Here is a 14,370-nt window from a genome sequence, read left to right as displayed (position 1 = left end):
TAAATGAGTGTTGGTTGCATTCACGGTTTTGCGGCGCATGACTGTGTATTCTGGATTTCAGTTTTTACCCCTTGGCATCGCTGATAGTGATATTTAAGTCCGTAAATACTGGGGAATTCCAACCAGCAGCCTGAGCATGGACATTTCACCCTGGAACGACTCTTAAACTCCTCTTTCCACTGAACCATCATATGGGCCTAGAGCAAGGAAAAACATCACACACACACAAGAGAGGCATTAGAAATTATTAGCAATCAATTCTCTTCCACACGGCCCTCTGTAAGATGTTTCTTCTCCAAATACAACAGTTGGAAATGGTTTCGGAAAGTCCCTTTACTCCTTTCACAAATAATCACCCAAAATCCCAATCTGGCATAGCCTCATTCCTTCATCACTGGCCAAAACTGATATTTATTGCTTTACTCACAGGAATAATGCGCAGCTCCTGCACCTCCACGCGAGGGCGTCCTTTCTTCTTACCCTCTGATTTCTCATTATAGGAGGAACCTGATGAACATGAACATTTCATGACATGTTGTACATAACTATTTTGAACGATATATTTCAGTGAAGCAATTGTTATTTGCATTATTAATTACATTAACACTGCCCATCATTGAATTTTGAAATATTGCATTAACTACAACAGTCATCTAATACAATTCCTATATACTGTACAGTGGCTCCAAAAAACATTTGGACACTTAAAATGTATGAATGTCTTGGCAGTTCATAACAAAAAGGGAAAAGCAAGTGACATTTATGTGAAGGAAATATAGGTACTTATTTCAAAGGCAAAGCATTTCACAAAAATAAGTGTTTGGACACTTTGTGGCTGTCAGACATTACCATTAACATTAACATTATCACCACCCATAGGGTGTAATGGAAGGAAAAGTAATTTCAGAGTTTTTATATTTTTGAAAATGATAAACCTGTTGTTCTTTGGAATAAAATGCACTTATGAATTAGTCCAGGAAAGTGAATTAGAAAGCAAATAGTGTCCATTTTGGCTTCTGTGGAATTCCACTCTTATCCTTTCCTCCTTAAAACACCTTGATTCTATCAAAGAAGAACCATTAACCTTACTTCAGATTAATGATTGGCTAAGAAACTCCCCTCAACACCTCAAAACTGCGGCTCTCCATATGTTCCAGACGTCCCCACGGGGACTTTAGTGAGGCTGAACGAACATTTAGAGAGACAGTCAATTGCAGATGCATTCTGCGTACAAATTAGTGGCATCGCTTATTTCATGCAAATCCCAGGAGAATGAAAGATGATAGCATGCGTTGGTTTTCTGGTTAGCGGAGGACATGGAAGGTTGCTGCAAATCTATACGAGCGCTGGCAAGGTCAAAACATTGAGCAAACAGCAGATAATTACACACTAATACTCCATTGAGGCCCACTGGCTTATGGCTGCTAAGCAACTACATAATAAGGACACTTACAAAGTGGCTTCAGACAAATTGTCTGCAGTGTGTGTGTGTGTGTGTAAATGAGAGTGATAAAGGCCTTTCACAGACTAGAGTAAATGAACCATTAATCAGCATGTCTTTGACACAGCTCTAGGAGGACACACTCCTTGAGTTAAAGGAATATGTCACTGAAAAATGAACATTCTCTCATGTACTCAACATCATGTCATTCCAAACACATATGCAGATATCCACAGCAACAAACATTTTTTAAGCTTCTATACAATGACAGACTATGTCCATCAAACATCAAAAAACACTATCAAAACGCCAATAAAGTATATAGTCCCTATGAGTCAAGCCTCCATATTCCATGTGTTCTGAAGCTTGTGTGAGGAATATACTGAGATTTGATAATCATCTTAAATCAAATATATTGCTGTTTTAATTGAATTAGTTACACCCCACAAGATGGTGCACTAGAATTTAATTCGGAAAGACAGAAAGAAAAATTTACTGAATTAAAACTAAATAAAAAAAATTAAAAATTAAAAAAGTCATACACACATTACAAAACCCATAATTAATTAATAATAGAGTAATAATAATTTTTTCTGCTGATGGATAGAACACATTTTTCACGAGATATTTCTCAAGACTAAGTTTAAAACTGATTTAAAATAATATTTCATAAAGTTTTCAATAAACAATGTGGTTTACCACATGATATACTATACATTATACCATATATTTTATACAGTATATCGGGATGTGAAGTTAGCAAATTGCAAACAGTCACGTTACTCAACTAGTTTTTTTCAGATATTGTACTATTTTAAAGTCATTTAAAATATTCGTCATACTTTCTGACAAAATTGTGAATTACAGTATGTACAGTGTTTCTACATTGTACATCCAGTTTTTAAATTGCAGTGTGTATCTGTAATCGCAGCTCAGTACTCTCTTCTTACTACTCGAGTACTTTAAATTAGTCTTTTTTTACAAGTATACTTTTACTCTACACACTTTTTTTTTTTTTTTTTTTTGAAATTAATGGTACTTTCCAAGTTACAGATATATAATGTTTCTATGTAATGTTTTACATTTCAATGAATATAGCCTAATGTTTTTCAGAAATACCCCACATGTTGTCTGTGAATATCATCAGAAATGGTATGAACTGCTATGAATATCATTCCAATATTAATTCTACTTTGTTGAATTCAAATGTGAATGAGAATTCTATATCTTGTTAGCCAACACTTCTACATTGTACATCCAGTTGGTTGTTATTGCAGAATCAACCTGAATGGTGATCAGAACATTGTACATCCAGTTGGTTGTTATTGCAGAATCAACCTGAATGGTGATCAGAACCCGGCGCCACTGATTTAAAATGTTGCAGCTTACCAATCAGAATTGAGTATTCCAGAGAGCTGTGTAATAATTCTATAACATGAGGGTGAGTAAATGATGACAGAGTTTTGAAGTTTGTGTGAACTGCCTCTTTAAAAACCACACAAACACTCTGTATTTGTATTTGTGCTCGACCCTCTCTCTCTGGGTATGGAGGGCAGACTCCTTCACTGGCACACTCCTCTAGTTCACAATTAGCTGTGTCCTCTATCACAGCGGCTCTCCACAGAAGTGTGTGGGAGGGGTACAGAACGCTGGAGAGTGAAGAGGAGGGGGAGGAAGGGCGAGTCTGAGACCAGACAACGTGCTAATTACATGTCACCGAGTCCTGCTATCAGCCCTTTTCCACATCTGAGCTGCAGCAGTGCCTGGCTTTGCTCTTTTCTCTTCTCCCCACCGATGACCCCGTTAACCAGAGCGGCTACAGATCGCTGAGGATGCTGACCGAGGCCAGACACTTTTGTGCGTTAAGAACTTAATGAAATCAACAATGACCCATTTACTGTTAATAAATGCCCCTGATCTTACACTAAACTGCTCAAAAGTGACAGCAAAGACACTTGAAGTGTTACAAAAGATTTCTATTTAAAATAAATGCAGAGTATCTTAAAAATAAATGTACTTTATCAAAGGTTACTTTCCACTTAAAAATATAACACAGCACAACCATTTTCAACATTGATAATAATAATCATGTTTCTTGAGCAGCAAATCAGCATCATTTCTGAAGGATCATGTGACACTGAAGACTGGAGTAATGATGCTGAAAATTCAGATTGGCATCACATGAATAAATTAAATTTTTTAACATATATTCACCTAGAAAACAGTTATTTTAAATTGTAATAATATTTACAATATTACAGTTTTTACTGTATTTTTAGTCAAATAAATGCAGCCCTGGAGAGAAGAAGAGAGTTCTTTCTAAAACATCTTACCAACCATAAACTATATATTAATATAATATTTCATTTTAAATTTCAAACCCATACTGTATAATAGCTTATTAAAAAGCCAGGTAAAGCTTTATTTCATGGTGTCCTTGTTACACATTACATATACTTACTATAGAAATAACAATAAATGATGCATAATTACAAACAACTAACCTTAAACCAAACCCTAACCACATCTAGTTAATTAACATTACTTAGTTCTTAAGATGTATAATTACACTATAACGAGGGCACCTTTAAAATAAAGTGTATCCAAAAGCTTGAATACTCTTAAACAGTTAAACTAGTTATACTAATAATAATGTAATAATAATGTTAAAGCGTTAAACTGTTTAGTGAATTCATCACCTCTTTCTTTTAGTTCACATTGGGTTCCCAAAAGCTTGAAAGTGTTTTAAATGAGACAAGGTAAATTAGATTAGTGCTGTTATTTGACCCAGAAAGCTCAAGTTTGTGGAGGGATCTTGTCGTCATCATTACAAGCATTCCTGGGACTTCTTTGTGGAGGTATCCCTGTTAGTTTTGTGGTTTTAGTCCTGTTGAATAAGGGATCAAACATAATCTTTTATCTCAGCGAAGGAGAAGTCAATAACAAATTATATGATGCTTAAAAGAATGTTTGGGAAGCTTAAAGGATGAGCTACGCTTGGGCTAGAGGCTATTGTGGGTGGATTTGAAGGTTTATGATAACAAGAATTAGAGAGATATGCACAGGCTGAATTAGGCTAGAGCACACATACAAAAATACCTTCTACATAAACACTGTATTAAGTGTATGTGTGTGTGTGTCACGCTATGTGTGTGAGAGATACATTATACACTACAGTACTTAAGAGATAAGGAGTATAAATGCAGACACATTAGAATGACATGGGTGTTTAGTTGAGAATATTTCATCTGTCATTATGACTCTTCTGCTGAAGAGAAAATGAGTTCAAATGAATTTGAATTTCTGTCTACAAATATACAGGTCCTTTAGATAAAGAGCATAATTAAAAAATGTTGCTCTCGGGAAAGACATGTTTGTGTTGCTATGGGAATGAGAGCCACTTGTCTTAGTATCTGTCAGACCACTTCCAGTAAATGTACCCACACACATTACTAGCAAAGACATTCATTTACAAGCAAACCTTTTCATTACTGGTGTTTCGTAAGGCAAGCTCAAAATGCATAATCTAAAGTTTTACACTTCCTCCTGCATTGTTCGTGCAACAGACATGAATGAGATCTCAATTGGTGTGGCTTGTTGAAAAGACATTGATCATACTTCTCACCCTGTGTGTGGATGATGAAAAATATCCCTAGAATTGCACTGTATCTAGAGACCAGAATAGAGTGATGACGTATTTTTGTAGGCCAACCCGTAAGTTAGCATTATTCCGATTCCCTCGAGAAAAGGCCAAAAGGATTTTTCCATTAGCTTTTGAATTACTGCAGACAATAAGAAGTTTCTGATTCTTATGTTTATTCATCATGATTACCTTCACAATCAAACATAACTTTTATGATTTTTAAAACCTAAATACATGTAAAAATTAGAAAGCTAAAAGTAGGTTATATGGTCACATGACTTCAAAGCCACCACAACTAAGCATTAGACAATTCTTTTCTTCATTTATAATCTACTACAAGATAGAAAGTTTAAGTTCAAATAGTTTGCAAGAGCACAGTTATAAACACAAAGAGGCTGTGAAAGCAGACTAGTGAGTAGATGAGTTTATCTGTTCGGTGTGATGAACCTTTACAGGTCTATTAAGCCACTTTTTCAAGAAATGGAACAGCTTTAAATGATTAATTGCCGCTTGAGTAAATTTTTTAAAGTCCACTTATGTTATTCTGTGTGCTTAAGATGCATTTTTTTCTTCCTACATGTTATCTTAAGGGTTTTTCCATTGTTTTAATTTTAGTTTTACTATAACATTATAATACGATTCATATTTTTATTTTTTTATAATCTAAAGAAGAAACCGATCCGATTATATATATATATAAATACATCATGCAGTTGCATCAAAAATGGTATAAACAGAGTGTTTTTAGCTTGTTTTTTTTTTTATTTATATTATATATATATATATATATTATAACGATATATATATATATATATATATAACCGATAGGGATGTCAAGAACACGATTAATCGATGATCGATTAATTGTCGATAAGAGATGCAGTCGATTAAGGCTGTCGATGGTCGGTTAACCGATTTAATGTTGAGCTGCGTGCGGCTCATGCGCAGAACACCAGTGCGAGCGGCTGTGAGTGACGGTCACGGTTTATAAAAGCATCATCATTCATTCACAATGTACAAATTAAGCTTTTAATGTGATTTAAACTTTAAAGTACATTAAAATAGAAACAACATAAAGTTCTTCAACATAAAAAGCAATAGAAATGTAGTTTGTTTAGCACGGTCTGTAACTAAGTCATTTAATCGGATAAAAAGCTGTTTTTCATATCGTGCGCTTTGCAGGGCTGCGGGACACAGTGACAGGGCACAGGTATTCATTCCTACAACTTGTTAATTCGTTCCCTACGACTTATTCATTTGTGGCAATTGTCCATGTTTAATTAATTTTGTTCATAACGGGGAGCCCTGGCCTAAGTAACCCATGATTTAAGTGAAATATGGGAACAAATTAATAAATCGAACGAATTCTTAATTCATGAAATCTTTAATTTCCCTTCCCATGTTTACAAACAGTTAAAAAAGCAAACATCAGCATATGTTGTAAAACAGTTATTAAAAAGTGAAAGATAATAAAATAAACCTGCGAAATTAGAGGGTGTAGACTTGTGAAGATTTAGGAAAAGAAACAATGCCTACAGTATGTTATTGAATAATAAACATGCACTGCCGAAATGTGGTGAAATTCGTGACTAAACCGGCAAAACCAGAACAAAGCCGCGTAAATGCAGGCTTGAGCGCATCCAGAGGCAATGGTCGCGATCTAAGAGTTTCCTATTATTCCTCTAATAAACAAAGCTTTTATACCACACTTGTCATAATCAGATCTTGTAATTTGTTAAAAATAATTGCTGGATTCAAAACCAGCGATTAATAGGCGCTTTGACACACACAATACTATTTCCCACGCGCATTCAGTGATGTCACTAAACGGTGACGCCGAGCATCGTTCACAAGTTTCTGCATGGACCTACAGTATAGGGCACAGGTTCTCAAGCCCTGGGGGTTGGACAAAATGGGATGCTTTCCGGCGACCCAAGGAAAATGTATAGCCTATATAAGTAATAGGCCCAAAATAAAAATAACAATACGTTTTCTTTTTTTTTTCTTTTCTTTTCTTTTTTTAAATATTTGAAATATATCTGACTTCAATAATTAAGATAACGGATTTAAAACATAAGTGTGGCTGCGCTCCACAAGTTCACGGAAAGAAAAAAAAGGATCACAACGCATTCTGTTTGTTTGCTTTATTTTACAAGAGCACAAATCTTCTGTTTTTATTGTGAATGTGCACAAATGAAAGTAAACACTTTTGCCGAAAAGTTTTTATTTCTTTTATTTTTTATTTTTTTATGTCTCAGCTGTTTCGATCGCGCCGGAGCCTGCTGCACACGTAGCGATTCAAACTTACATCGCAGTCTGTTCATTATCAAAATAAAATAGTCAACTAAACATTTAAAAGGTTACACTGGTCAGTTTAAATAGACCGCAGTATAACGGTTCACTCTGCTGTTATGCCAAGGACGTTTTTGCTCATGTGAAGAGGATCTTTTCCGTCTACATGCGAATGCATGTAAAGTACAAGCCTAGTTTACATTATAAATAATAGTTTAACATTCAAATGCATTGCGAATATGGAAACATTTTGATTTATGCCTAATGAAACATGAGCTATAACCTCCAAATAAATTTAGCCAAAGCCGCGCTCGCTCGTTCTCGTCTGCATGCACGCACTGTCACGATCTGATGCACTGTATGCCGGATTTTTAATTTTAAAAAATCTGACATTTTCTAGGACAGAATCCAGCAGGATCAAATTAATGTGAGCAAAAGTGTTTTGCTGCAGCAGCACCGATGTAAGCAGCTCACTTAATGTGCAGCGCAGCCACACGCGCGCCACAGTTACGTTTGGGATAATTTTATTTTAAAAACCATAATGTCAGTTGAAAAACATTGCAATTGTGTTTTTAAAATACAACAACGAGCGCCACAAAACCATTTAAAGAGGCGCGTTCAGCGGTCTCCGTGGAGGGAAACGGTCAACAAAGTAAAATGACCTCAAAAGTATGGCGCGCTCCCTTCATTTTATGAAATCATCATAATCACATATATTAATTTTAGAATCCTGCTACTAGCATTTTATTCAGACTAAAACCTCCTTAATAATTCAAGCGAGAAAGCGTTTTGTGTGTGCGCGTGTGGCTTTTGCACATCCTGTCATGCCGGTGACTCCGTGCCTGCAACAGACGCATTTTGCAGCGTTATGGTTAACGATTAATCGATTAATTGATCGTTAATTTAAACGACAATCGATCATGGAAATAATCGAAATTTATTACAATTTCAAGGGAATAATCGACAAATATATATATATATAAATACATCATGCAGTTGCATCAAAAATGGTATAAACATCATTCAGTATATATTGTGATAATCGTAATTAATAATCGCAATTACAATTTCAAGGGAATAATCGACAATTATGCCCTAATATTAATACGTGCATTTCAAGGGTAATTTCACCCCAAAATTTAAATTCTGTCATTAATTACTCACTCTCATGTCGTTCCAAGACCTTCGTTCATCTTCGGAACCCAAATTAAGATATTTTTGATGGAATCCGAGAGCTCTCTGACCCTCCATAGATAGCAACACAACTGACACATTCAAGACCCAGAAACATAGTAAGGACATTGTTAAAATTGTCCATGTGACATCAGTAGTTCAACTGTAATTTTACAGAGCTACAACAATACTTTTTGTGCGCAAAGAAAACAAAAATAAGGACTTTATTCAGCAATTCTAATTAATTAAAGAATTTTCATTTTTTGGAGAACTACCCCTTTAACTACGGTTACAAATGGCCACCATTCAAATTTACTTGAACTCTTAAAAATGGTTGTTATCACCAGTGTCTATTACTTCTAAGGGCTTTTCACACCAAGGTCAATAACTATATGATAACTATGAAATTTTAATAATCGTTATACTTCTATGAGAATATGATGTGTCCACATCACAGCAATAATGATAACACAGAGGAACAATAAAAAAAAATTGACAGCCAATCAGAATTCACCTGACTTTTTAAGAGCTCGGCAGGCGACAGAACTGCAGCACACACTTATTACAAAAGTTATCGTTTGAGGATGCTAATATAGTTATTGTTATAGTTTTCATTCTTGGTGTAAACAGGCCTTACCACATGCCTCTTAGTACAAGATACCAACTGTCCAAGTTCTTTAAACAGACACACAAACACTCATTGTTTTGCTCAAATAAACCACTCTCTGTTCTCCAGTAACACCCCCTTAAAAAAGCCTAACAAAAGGTGTGTGTGACAGTGTGACACACACATTCCCCAAGACACAAGAACAACTATTGTGGAAAGAAATCATCCATAATTATAAAATGGTAAAATCTGCTCATGACCGCATACACACACACACACACACACACACATAGATAGGTATGCTGTAATTTTTGAGAGTGAGACCCTCCCAGCTGTCTTTGGCTGCAGCTGCACGCTGCTCATTTTCATCCTCACTGGAGCAGGAGAGAGAGAGATAGAGAGTGAGAGAGAGGCAGGGTAGAGTCAGAACGAGTGCTGCCAACTGCATAATGATCTCAAATAACCCGGCCACTCTCCTCTTTGCTTTGCCTGCAACAGCTTCATCACACACACACACACACACACACACACACACACACACACACACACACACACACACACACACACACACACACACACACACACCTTCCTCACTTCTTAGGGCTCCTCTCATGCAACTATATGCAAACTAATTCATTTACATGGCATATAAACTGCATTTATAATTACATATGAAAGTAACAACTGGAGCTGGCTGCAGGATATCAGATATTAAATACATAACTGATATGATTACAGTGTGATGAATGCTGTAAAAGTTTAATGTTTGAGAAATTTTAAATAAATTGAAAATGAATTATATTAAAAATAAACGTGTAAACATATTTTAGACAACTCCCTGATTCTGTAATCCTATTACAGTATTTTTCACTAATAAAGAAATATTTAAAGATATATAAATAAACAGAAAGTAAACATTGTAACCAACAGTGCAGGAATCTGGGAAGTTTGTTTGCATTGGAAATCATATTTTTTCAACTAAAGCCAAGGTAACACTCATTTTACATGCACCACGCAGTAAAAATGACATGAATATGACAGTGAATATGAGAGTTCACAGCATTTACAGTGAACTCTCCTCCTGTCAGCATTCAATTCACACGGACCGACTGTCACGCAGAGAACACGCGATCATGCAGGATATAAATGCACACTTTATAAGATCTCACAGCTAGATCCGACTAAGTCTGCAAGGTTTGTGAAATTAACTGTTTATTAGATATTTGCTTAAATTATATAAATGCGTATTTGCTATTATAAGTTATATTTTTTATAATTAAAAGTTTTGTACACCTTTTAAATCCTATGTTTAACATTCAATCTGATTATTAGACAGACTTCTATCCTTATTAGGCAGAACTGTTAAACTGTGACAGCAAACAATGAAGAGGGAGAATGTGAGCACTGTGTGCGGAGATGCTGCTGTTCTCAGTGCCATCAAAATAAAAGTCTGGTGCACCATCAAATAAAAAGTCTTGAAAATATCGGCTAAACAAAAAACATATCGGATAATGTCGATATTTGAAAAATGACACATATTGGCCGATATATCGGTCAACCACTACTCATTCCAGCATGTGTTTGTGTGTGCTGTCTGCTTGTCACTTACAGCACGTGCCTTTATCCTGCACTATATCAAACATTTTTTCTGTCATTCCTATGAAGGTGTACCGTCGATAAATACTGATACCGTTTTATCGGCCAGGCCTAGATATTGGTAAATTTTTCATTATTTCAAAGTGTTTTCAAAGTGATTTTCATAATGTATTCATAAAGTAGGAATATCAAAAGTACTAATTTAAAAAAAGTTTGTATGTATACATTAAAAAAAGAAGCTAAAAATGCATTATCTGTTCCTTAGTATATTAGTATTAGATTTTTTACAAAATCAGTTCATACTTAATCATAAATTGTAGAGAAAATTGAATTAATAGCTGAAATTTTGATAACAACTGTATTTTTAACTAGGCTTTAAAATGCAAACAAACACTGAGTTTTCATATTACTTTGTTTAAATACAAATAAAATTACTAAAAAAAAAAAATCCAACACAACACAATCCTTTAATTAATTCTAATGTAAAATCTAATTAAATATGTAAAATCAAAGTTAACAATCATTTTTTGTTGACCTTATTGACTGGGCAGTGGATCTATTGTTCCAAAAAATTGTAAGTCAAAATTATAAATAATAGTTCCTTGAACAAACAATTTTTTTGAGTTACGAAACATAATTTACCTCAGAATTGTGTTGCTTTTTTGTGTTCAGTACGGCTTCATTTTACTGCATGTGGCTCTAATTAGCAATTAGCTCAAAGCCGTCCTGACACCCTTTGTCCAGCCTGTGGCTTTCCAACACCTTTGGCAGTAGCACAGCAAAAATGTGTTTCATAGGGAAGATGGAAGAAAATCAATTCCCCAGAAGAACTGAAGACAAAACACACCCTTCTCTGTGAATGTTCCTCTGACAGCTACTCAGCCACGACATTGTATTTCCACTCCAGAATCAACACTTAAAACCCACAGAAACTGTTTTCCACATTCTCATCCATTCTCCATCCTCACCCACCTCCTTCACCACATTCAAACACACAAATCCTGAACTCTGTGAACTACTTGTATTCTTGCCAAGAGAGCTCCTCTGATCTTCTGGCTTAACAGTTTTCCGCCACCTTCTCAAGTGGTTCTGTTCCACCAGAATCAATCAGCTATTTTTTTTCCTGGCTAAAATATTATTTTAAATATATGCTAAAAATATTTTGTAAACAGTGATGCTCAATAAAATATATTTTTGAAATGCAAATGTAGATACAAACATGAATGTTTTGGAATAGCTTATTAGAGATCAAAAAGATTTACAGTTATTTAATAATGTTTATTTGCATATCTATATTGTAATTTTTTGAACATTTTGAAGTATGTTCCTTGCTGATTTCTATTTAAGTGTGTTGTATGGTCATTAGTTTCAGACAACAAATAACATTTTTATTTGGATTGAAATTCAGATTCGGTCATATGTCGTGTGATTTAATAATGCGCAATTCACATCTCATACATCTCAGAAACGATCTTTACATGCCCATTCTAATGCCTCTTTGGTAAAATGTTTATTTTCCATTAAATAACATGGTAATGTTTTTATACATAAATATTTTTATTCAGTAAGGATGCATTAAATTGACCAAGTGAAAGGAAAAAATGTTTATAATGTTACAAAATATTATTATTTAAAATAAATACTGTTCTTCTGAACTTTCTTTTTATTAAAGGGGTCATATGATGCAATTTCAAGTTGTCCTTTCTCTTTGGAGTGTTACAAGCTGTTCGTGAATAGATACGATCCTTAAAGTTGCAAAGACTAAAGTCTCAAAACCAAAGAGACATTCTTTATAAAAGTTAACACTCATCCACACCCTCCTAAAACGCCTCGTTTAAACACGCCCCCACATCTACGTCACGATGTGGGAAGATTTGCATAACACTGCCCAGATGTTCACGCAAAGAAAGAAGGCATAACTTTTATTCTTGCTGTAGTATTGTTGCTGCCGCCGCCGCTATTTCATGGAGACGGTGTATTTCATTGTGAAAGTGAAACTACTTTGTTTGGCCTTCCAATAGAGGACACAACTAGAAATCAGTTGTTAAGATGTATTTACAACACTGTTCCAGAACAGTTCAACCAAATATTCAGATGTGTGCAGCACATTTTATGCAGTTTCCTGATCCTGGGAGAGAAGACTACATTGCCGGCTGTTCTGACTCACAGTCTGTAAGTATGTTTACATATTTAAAGGATTTGGCACTGATGATTCAAACGTGAGTTTTGAGCAGTGTAGAAGCGCTTGTTGTTTGTCGTTTCTCCGATCACAAATGCAGACATGGTTTTATGTTAACGTGACGAGCTGGTGTTCTGACCGGGACAGACATCACAGTATGTTAAGAGGCGTAACATTTCCGTCACACGCTTGAGGCATGCGACCAATCACAACGCACTGGATAGCTGGCCAATCACAGCACACCTCGCTTTGTAAAAAAACTTTGAGCTTTGTAAAAAATGACGCATTTCAGAAGGCAGGGCATAGAGGAGAATCAATAATGTACAGTATGTGGAAAATAATGTGTTTTTTTAACCTTAAACCACATAAACACATTTCATTACACCGAATACACAAAATAATGTTCTTTTTAGTAACATCATATGACCCCTTTAAATAATTTGCCATGATGTCCACTAAAATATTAACTGTTTTTAAAACTGATAATAAGAAATGTTGTTGAGTAGAAAATCAGCATTTTAGAGTTATTATTGAAAATAGAAACATTATTTTAAACTGTTATAATATTTCACAATATTATTGTTTGCTCCTGGAGGGCCACTGTCCTGAGAATTTTAAGCCTTTAAATCAGTCCAAATCCAATTTTTGTGCATATCAGGGGCCAGTTGCATAAACTTAGTTAACACTGTGTCTTAAGAACTAGTAGCTGCCATGGGGTAATCAGTCTTACTTTCCCAATACAAATAAGACCAGTCTACCGTTTCATAACTGAATATAAAAAGTTATGACCAGTCTTGAAGAAAATAAAAAAATAGATGACAAACTTTTTAAGACTAGTCTACACGGTTTATGCAACTGGCCCCTGACTGGAATCCAAACAAATTTAGCAACATATTTATTTAAAATCTTATATAATATGATTTTTAGAAATCTGTTTCAAGCTACATTCATTCATATGTGGTTTGGAATCCTATTCAAATCACGTTTCTGGAAATCTCTTTCAGTTTGACTGCTCAGATGGGATTTTACATAGTTTTTTTGCCCGTGTCACTTTCTCACGCCACGTAAAACGTGAACACATCAGACCAGACGCTGATTGTAGAGAACATGTGGAAGGTCTTTGTAGAAACAAGGTTGTGTTGTTTTGAAGTGCTTTGGAGTTGTTTAGACACAGCAACAGTCTGAAGTGTGTGATGGACCAAATAAATCATGTGACTGAGAACCCCGTTCCAGACAGCAGAGCCGCGGCACAGAAAATCACTGAGGACACCAAGTCCTTTGTTTTGAGCCCACACTAGACATTGTGTGAACTTAAAAACTAGAAACACACACCAATACAGCACAGTGTTTGAGCAAAGAAGCTATAGAGGGTCTGCTGAAGCCATTAAGGGTGTACAGTATCAAAACCAACAGATGGACTCACTGACCCCCCTCTTCAT

General features: G+C 35.2%; 1 protein-coding gene across 2 annotated transcripts in view; it reads right to left on the bottom strand.

The window, feature by feature from the left end:
* LOC109048805 (zinc finger protein 512B-like) overlaps nt 1-14,370 on the bottom strand; it is a 57,868-nt gene that overhangs the window by 24,721 nt on the left and 18,777 nt on the right. For both annotated transcript variants that reach the window (XM_042751520.1, XM_042751518.1), the window contains exons 3-4: nt 428-507; nt 69-197 (exon numbers count right to left, since the gene is read on the bottom strand). In XM_042751520.1, the coding sequence (XP_042607454.1) occupies nt 69-197; nt 428-507 (209 nt within the window). The remainder of the gene's footprint in view (nt 1-68; nt 198-427; nt 508-14,370) is intronic.

The sequence above is a fragment of the Cyprinus carpio genome, chromosome B23, assembly GCF_018340385.1.
Source record: "Cyprinus carpio isolate SPL01 chromosome B23, ASM1834038v1, whole genome shotgun sequence".
Classification (NCBI taxonomy): Eukaryota; Metazoa; Chordata; class Actinopteri; order Cypriniformes; family Cyprinidae; genus Cyprinus; species Cyprinus carpio.
This window is presented reverse-complemented; position numbering and strand designations above follow the sequence as displayed.